Source organism: Zonotrichia albicollis, chromosome 1 (assembly GCF_047830755.1).
Source record: "Zonotrichia albicollis isolate bZonAlb1 chromosome 1, bZonAlb1.hap1, whole genome shotgun sequence".
Classification (NCBI taxonomy): domain Eukaryota; kingdom Metazoa; phylum Chordata; class Aves; order Passeriformes; family Passerellidae; genus Zonotrichia; species Zonotrichia albicollis.
In genome coordinates this window covers 61,125,703-61,134,450 of record NC_133819.1, presented here as the reverse complement: position 1 = coordinate 61,134,450, position 8,748 = coordinate 61,125,703, and the positions used below count along the sequence as shown (strand labels likewise).

General features: G+C 37.6%; 1 protein-coding gene across 4 annotated transcripts in view; it reads left to right on the top strand.

The window, feature by feature from the left end:
• SALL3 (spalt like transcription factor 3) overlaps window positions 1-8,431 on the top strand; it is a 27,685-nt gene extending 19,254 nt beyond the window's left edge. For 2 of the 4 annotated variants that reach the window (XM_074542506.1, XM_074542496.1), the window contains exons 2-4: window positions 1-257; window positions 474-814; window positions 1,801-8,431. The exon at window positions 1-257 is cut by the window's left edge. In XM_074542506.1, the coding sequence (XP_074398607.1) occupies window positions 1-257; window positions 474-814; window positions 1,801-2,232 (1,030 nt within the window). In that variant the 3' untranslated portion in view covers window positions 2,233-8,431. The remainder of the gene's footprint in view (window positions 258-473; window positions 815-1,800) is intronic. The other 2 variants (XM_074542514.1, XM_074542516.1) reach the window with 2 other exon arrangements.
• The last annotated feature ends 317 nt before the right edge of the window (window positions 8,432-8,748 follow it).

Genomic DNA, 8,748 nt, shown 5'->3' with positions numbered 1-8,748 from the left:
TGCAATGTCAGAGTCTTCTTCCTCCATGCAAGCTTTGTCTCCTGTGAATAGCAATAGTGAAAGTTTCAGATCAAAGTCCCCCGGTCTCAGTAACCAGGAAGAGCCTCAAGAAATACAATTAAAGACAGAAAAGCCAGACAGTCCACCACCCACAACTGAAAATGGAGGCGCATTAGACCTGACATCCACCAACCCGGGAAGACCGGTCATCAAAGAGGAGGCTCCTTTTAGTCTGCTGTTCCTGAACAGAGAACGTGGTAAGTTTAAAAGTACTGTTTGTAATATCTGTGGCAAGCCTTTTGCTTGTAAGAGTGCATTGGAAATTCACTACCGCAGCCATACTAAAGAACGTCCATTTGTTTGTACAGTCTGCAGTCGTGGGTGTTCCACTATGGGTAATTTAAAACAGCACTTACTGACGCACAAATTAAAAGAGCTGCCTTCTCAGTTATTTGAACCCAACTTTACTCTAGGTCCCAGCCAAAGTACTCCTAGCCTGGTCACCAGTACAGCACCTACCATGATCAAAATGGAAGTGAATGGTCACAGCAAGCCGATCTCTTTGGGTGAGGTTCCCTCGCTTCCAGCTGGAATCCAGGTTCCTGCTGCACCACAGACAGTGATGAGTCCGGGGATCACCCCTATGCTGGCACCCCCCCCTCGCCGGACTCCCAAGCAGCACAACTGTCAGTCATGCGGGAAGACCTTCTCCTCAGCAAGTGCACTGCAGATACACGAGCGCACCCATACCGGTGAAAAACCGTTTGGTTGCACAATCTGTGGTAGAGCTTTTACCACAAAGGGGAATCTTAAGGTAAGAGGCCACATGAAACTGTAAAGGCTTGGGGAGGGGGGAAATTAAGAGCACTGCTCTTGAATTCAGCAAGTTTTAGTGCTAAGTGTTTATCCCAAAGACAGGTGAGAAGGGACCTTCAAGGAAATGCTTGCTGTATGGTGGTGGTCGTTAAACTTTCACTGTGTAGAAGATAAGAACTGGAAAGTGGCTGTGCAATGATGTGAACTTTAAAACTGGTTCCAACTGTACATGCAGGCATGTTGTAGTTCTGACTGATGTGATGGCACACCCAGTCAGCTGGTGGACATGTTCCAAGAGTTCTTATGGACCATCAATGCAAAATAATCTTGCTATGAACCAGGAACACAGGGCTTGCTCAGCTCCTTGGGTGCCTCCCCAATTTCTATTTTCTATTCTACTTTGCAGCTGTTGCAGAGCAGAAAGCTGTTTCTCACAGATTTACAATGGGTTACTACAGGACTGGTTGCTCCTATTCCTGCCGTTTGGTTAACCATCAGGACTCAGCCTGGGGAAGACATTTTAAATGCCCTTTTAAAAAATACTAGATTTAGCAAATTAATCAGTGCTTCTGTGATGAGATAAAACATGAAAACAGACGGGATGAAAAAAGGAAAAGGGAAAAACCACCCTTCTCCTGGTATGAGTAATGCCCTTGGTAATCTTCAGCATGTGAGGACTTCCAGCTTGCATGTGAAATTCTCTAACCCAAGAGAGTATGTACCCTTAAATCTTGCAGCGCTGTTTATTTTCACTGAGAAGAAGCAGATGCACATTGAAAAACAACAATGGACCTGAGTTTTCTTTGTGTGGGCTGACTGGAACTTAGAACTGTGTCCTTACTGAAATTATTTTTTTTTTCAATGTGAATTAAAGGGCATTTTTTTTACATAGCAAGCACTACTCTAAGTAACAGCATTTCAGGCTAGACTCCTCACCAGAACACGCTAACTTGGGGGTGCTTCTCTTCCCTGTTCATTCTGCAGGTTCACATGGGGACTCACATGTGGAATAACGCCCCTGCACGCCGTGGCCGACGCCTCTCCGTGGAAAACCCCATGGCTTTGCTTGGTGGCGACGCTCTCAAGTTCTCCGAGATGTTCCAGAAGGATTTGGCAGCTCGGGCCATGAATGTTGACCCCAGTTTTTGGAACCAATATGCTGCAGCTATCACTAATGGACTTGCTATGAAGAACAATGAGATTTCTGTCATACAGAACGGAGGCATTCCTCAGCTCCCAGTAAGTCTAGGCGGAGGCGCCATCCCACCTCTTAGTAACCTTACCGGTGGCATGGACAAAGCTCGCACGGGCAGCAGCCCTCCCATTGTCAGTCTGGACAAAGCAAGTTCTGAGACGGGAGCCAGTCGTCCATTCACCAGATTTATTGAGGATAATAAAGAGATTGGCATAAATTAAAAGCATTCATTCCGAATAACTGTTGGACCTCTACTCGACACAACACTTGTCCTGTTCCATGTACAGCTTTTGAAGCTAAGCATTAGTTTCCTGACCTAAATGCATAGGTTCCCTTTAAAATTTTACCCATAGCAGAAATACATAACTTTTTGTGGCTGCTGAAAAGTTGTCTTGCAAGATCTGCATGGTACTTCTTTCAACAGTGAGTTTGACTGTTACTGAGAACTTTGAAACCTTTTAATTTAACAGAAAACAAGGAAACAAACCAGTTATGGGATAACTTCACTAGAAACAGAAAGAGGCTAGTCTACATTCACTTTGCTTCTTACAAAACTTACTATCACCTGAGAAAGGGGGGCTTCATTACAGCATTCTGTCACACTTATTTGCTGGTTTTTGTTCAAATTAGTTAGCAACTTGGACTATGTTTTTAGGAATCTTAATATTAAATAAGTAATTTAGTACCCCAATGCTGTGTATTATTACAGTATCCTTGTCTGTAGTATTTATAATGTTAAGATTATGCGGGTAACAGACAATATACTAGCCCCAAACTTAAATGAAGCTTTTGTACTGCAAAATACATCTGGCTATGTGATTTTTCTTTTTTCTTTTTTCCTTTTGTCCTTTTTATTTTAAGCAAGTTTTGTTTTACTATGAAAAGTGGTTTCTTTCAATGCAGGCAAATTTGTGAAGTTTTATTGGGAAAGATAGCATGCTTTTCATGTGCAAGTACCTGTCAGTAACAAACCTTTTTTTATTTAAATATTTGTAGCTGCTATGTGGACAGTTGTTCTATTAAATGAAAAAAAATGTAGTGTGGATTTTAGCTCAATGATTGGAAAACAAGTTACAGACAAACCTTAGCACCATAAATTATTCACAACATTATAAACAGTTGTGAGTAAATACTCCGTGTTATCCAAGCTGCACAATAAAAAGGTAATGTTTGTATAACGTGGTTGCAAACTCTTAATTTATACTATTGCACTTTTAGTATTTTGTATTAGGGAGGTTTGTCTATAATTTGAAACTGAACAAAGATGTCAACTATTTTATAAATAGTACTTTGACTTAAGGAGTAAGGAGGAGGACCCTGTTGCAGTTTCTTGTTTTGTTTTAAGCTCAAACAATGAGAGATCTCTATCAACTAAGCAGAAAATTGCAGAGAACTGTCAGATCCTTAGGAAATATGGGGACTGCTGTTTCTTAAACGGAAATGATTCATTTAACTTTTCTATAATGCCCACTTAAAAGCGTGACCACCCCTGACAGAATTCTGATACATTTATCTTAGGAGTGTGATATTAATACAAGTCTAGGATAGAGGAAGGAGAACATTATGTAGGTTTAATTTTCCTGTAATCTGTTCTGTCTCTTTCACACATAACCATAAGAAAGATGCTGACTGCCTAATAATAGTGGGAACAAAAGAAGAACTTTTGGGCAGCATGAGCAGTAGTAACACACAAATGCTCTGTATTTATTTCCAACTGTCTGATTATCTTTTCAGATTGCTCCAAAGCACAATGTACTCTGATTAATCAAATATAATTTTACGTTGATTGCATTGTTGGAATTACACTGAGTAAACAAAGGGATTGGTTCCACTCATAAGTTAAGCGGGGAATGCTGAGGAGACTGGGGCTTAATCAAAACTTGAACAGAAAATGTTTTGTGTACTACCTCACTTTTGTGCGTTACAAGTATGGTGGAGTTGACACTCTGAACTTCCGTCCAGCAGAATTGCTTGAGGGACATTATGGGTAGCTGGGAAACAGCGCAAGGAGTTTCATGCCCCTGAAGAACGAATCAGACAGTGAGGTCTTCTCAGTTAAGACTGAAAAATAGGACAATCTTTCTTATAAAACAGAAACCGTTACTGTAAGAGGATGGACAATTTCTGCCATCATGTAATGGAGTGAAAAGAGCTTCAAACACTTATTAGCTGTTTGTTTCTATTAGAAATGAACAATGAACTCTACAGCTCCATTTTCTACAATGATGAGATAGAGATATATAGATATAAAGATATATCTATATCTGAGCAAAATTATATATCTGTAACACCTCTACAATATGATATAATTTTTTGCCACAGTGTGTGGGTGGTTAGGGGTGTTTCCAAGCATTAAAGAAAAAGAAAACTGAGGTGGCTTAATGTTGCTGTATTTCAGCAATTGAATGTTTTTATTTATCTGTGTAATTTTTGGTGTGACTTTTTTTTTGGTTAGTATTTGGTACCATGTAGTGTTATCTCTATTCCCTAAAGGATGTGTATAATTAAAAAAAAGCAGAAAAAATAAAAAAGAAGGAAAAATAGAGAAGAAAAAATGAAAAAGGAAAAAGACAAAAAATATGTATAGTGTTGTAAATAAGATGGTTGATGATGGTACAGTAAGACTGACCCCATTTTGTATTCAGGGTTAGGCCATTCCTCTCTGCATGGTGAAGAGAGACACTATTTTTATACTGTGATACCATGTAGGGCTAGGAGCCTCCCTGGAACAGCTGGGAATTGTTACCTAGATCCAATATTTTTTATTATTAAATCTTGTTGGCTTGACACATCTACTGATTGAAATGGATGTCTTAGTCTAGGTTACTATTTTTGTCATATGGAATTGAATAAAATGCAGGATGTAATATTATTTCTGAATTGCGTTCCTTGATTACTCTAATAACAGAACAAGATATGAGACTGAGGTCACTTGTGGTAGATTGGTGTCAATGACTTCTAATCATTGCATCTGGAAATCAGAGTAAGGTCGACACCGTATATTCAAATGTTTTTCTAATTTATATTAATAGTCCAAAGGGATAGAATTATTAAAATATCTTTTCCAATGAAAATAAATTTTAAGAGCATTTATCCCAAGGTAGTAGAACTAAAAAAGACACCAAAAAGAAAATTTTGGAGCAGGGAAAACAGATTTTGGAACGACTACTGTTTCAAACTGACTGCTTTCTGAACACTTATCCTGTACTGTCTAATGAAAAAGCCTCCTTTTCAGGTTGTTTAAACATCTGCCTAATATTCATGATACACCGCATGATAAAATTTGTGAACAAATTTATCAGGAGCAGTTCAAATTCTAAAATACAAAAGGGAAAAAAATTGACAGCTCGCATCCATTCATTCCAAATGACATAACCTATACGTTTAAACCCATGGTTTTATTTTGTCTTTTTTTCCGATATCCTCAATTATCAAAGCATGTCTAACTTTAACAAAATTATTTTTTCATATTGATTTAAATAAAAGTATTTACATTCTTAAGGTTAGGCATGTGGTTACGTATCTCCTGCAAAAAAGCTGTATGTTTGAGTAAACTCCAAGCTGTTATATTCCGATGGTGAATGCCTGCTGCATTTAAAACCGACAAAAGATAAATAAAAGAGAAAAATCTGTATCAATCATTTTTCAGTGGCCTTGTTATGCAGATACTGTGTTTTATAAGACAAACCCAAAGAAGGTATGAGTTTCCTCAGGTTACTCAATAACAATGACAGATTTGTGCTTTTCTTCCTCCATGCACATCCCTGAGTCTTGCTGAGAGAAAACATGATATGCAAAAGAGAAGAAAAGCAAAGGAGAGCTGATAGATATGTTTCTGTTCAAAACACAAGAGGAAAATTACCTGCTTTCCCCTCCTCCCCCCCAAAAAAGGATGAAAGCAGAATGGTATCTATTTTTAAATATGTATGGGTTATTTTTTTTATCATACAAAGACATTAAATAATAAAATATGCTACACAGATTAAAATGGCCAAAGTCTGTTGAATTACAGATGTTTAAAAGGACAGCCATGTAGGAACTCTACATATGATCAGAAAAACTGCCTGTTATGATTTTTTAAAGGGCAGTGTTCCAGAAAGGCTTTCAAAGTTTTCACTTCCATTTTTCCCATGAGTTATTAGACAGCATTTATGAAATTATTGAAATAACTTAATTTTTTACCCAATTCTTTTTATCTATCTATTTATTTTGTATCTCAGCCGTCAATATATTACCTGTTCCTTTGCCTGTTTTTTCCTTTCTCTTTTGGTAAAAGCTTTGTTTTTCTAAAGCTGCATTTGTGCTGTTTTTCTGTTGCCTTTGATTTACTTCTCTGCATGTACTCTGTCATTTGGAAGATACTGTGGTTTATTTTTTCCCTTTTTCTCTAATTCTGCAGAGGTCAAAAGAGCTGCCTGTTTTTTACGTCTATGTGTAACACTAGCATAATGAGTGATGGAGTCTTCAGTGATGTGATCAGGTATGTGCATAGCTCACAGGATTTGCTGGCAAACATGCCACTCACACTCCCTCCTGCAGATGAAGGCATGAAGCTCGTTAGTGCTGCTGGTATAGGGCAGCCACAGACGGGCAGGAGGATGGAAGTCCTGATCCTGACTCCACTCTGCCTGCTTTTACACCACTGAAACTCCACGGCCTTCAGTGGAAATGCTCCGGGTTTATTCTGGTGCTCGAGGGACTGCTTCCACTTTCAGATGTCTTGCTTTTCTTTATGCATCTTCAAAACAATGGCTAGGTATACAGTATTTTAAAGTATGTCTAAGCAAAAGCATTCCAGACTTTATTTTTAAAAAGAGGGAAAAGAGAATACATATATTTTAGTACATTCCACAGGATTATCCCAGTTTTAAAGGAGGTCCTGAAAGTTGAATCTAAAAATATATATGGCTGTGCCCCTTAATATATAACTTGATGCCATCATACAACAATTCACATAAATGAATATTCACATAAATGAGTAAAAGAAACTGTAATTTTTATGCATGTAAGTAAAAGAATGGGAGACTCTTGCTACAGCTCTGCTGCACAAGGTATGCATTCACAGGTAAATGCCTTCCCTTTGCAGATATGAAACATACCAGCAGACTTACGAAAAGAAAAATACATTTTTGTGCATGTCACAGGACCAACACATAGTACCTTATTTTTTCAAAGGGAGAATGTCTCAATCAATTGACAAAGTGACAAATATGAAAGCCAACAGATTTGGGCTGTGCCACTGACGTTTTTAAGGATGTGGGCAAGTTCTTAATTAGACTAATATTTTGCTGAAGAACAACATGCTTCTGGGGCCTCTGGGAATCAGGAACTCAGGCCTCTGGGAATCCCCTTGCAGCATCAGCTAGCACCTTGTAGTATTGGGATGAGTTGCCTCATCAATAAGACGGGGTAACACTTTCATACCTACCTCACAGGGGTGTTGTGAGGAATAGTTTTATGTTTGTATAGTGTTTCAAAGATGGAAAATGCTTGGTATTATCACTGAGTTTAGAGACTTTACAGTACGTGTACTATTATTTATTATTTGTACTCCAGTAGTACCTATGAGCTCCAGTCAGGACTGAGAGGCCTTATCCTAAATGTTGTACACTCACCTAGCTGGGACTGATACAAAATTTTACTCAGTAACCTTTTTCAAAGGAGATATTTCATTATCAAATGCCTATTTGATTACTATAGGGTTTAATTCAATTATTTAGGTATTTAAATTGATTATCGGTTTTAGGCTATGGCAGAGAATTATCTGGTATCACATCTTGTTTTGAGCTTCTATTGATTTTCAGAAAAAGTGCACCAATTTTCTATGGATACTCTACAATCAAATCTTGCCATCAGTGGAATTCTACTGTACTTTTTGCTATTAAAGATAAATATTAAAAAACATGTGTGTGTATACATTATTATACACCAATATACAATATATATACCTTAAAACATGTATGTTTTAAATTTCTTTAGCTACTTAGATTAATTTCAAACTGTGTGTGGCATATTTTGCTCAAGAATTGCCCATTTCAGATGCAACTTAAACATCGTTAAATGGTGTTGGCTCTCAACAAAAGACATATTGTTGTTGTCATATTTATGAAGGCTTGTAAGGAAAGTGTCTAAGTCTCAATGTATTAAAAAACCTTCAGTAAGTCATAGAAGTCTACTTAGATTATGTTGAAATAAACTACTACATCAGAATAAGATCACTGTATATAAATATGTTAAAATTAATAAATAATTCCAAAGGTAATGCTTGCTATCATTTGGATGTTGAACAGAAAGTAATTTGTTTCCCAGACTGGCAAACTATAGTTAATATGTTTTTACAGGTATCTGATTTACAAGACTGTGTTAAGCAGCCTCTTAACATCTGGTTATGTGCTAAATATATTGGCTCAATTAATTCTATTGATAGTCTTGGCTTTTTTATTGATTTGAAGGAAAGTTTTTGGTTCAGTTTTGATTGAATTGTCATCATCAGTGATGTTAGTCTCACTGATTTCACTCAGGCACATCATGGAGTAAACATAATAGCAAGAGTGGGTGAATCTAGTCTAAAGAATGGCTCTTTCTTTTCCTTCTGGGTATTACTGACATCTCTCCATCACCCCATCCCATGCTGGTCACCAGGAAACACACCATAGGTTGTCTTCCTTGTGTATTTATTAGCACTCACAGCTCAGTCTATTTTGTTGGACACTTGGCACTTGTTTCTGCTACGATGC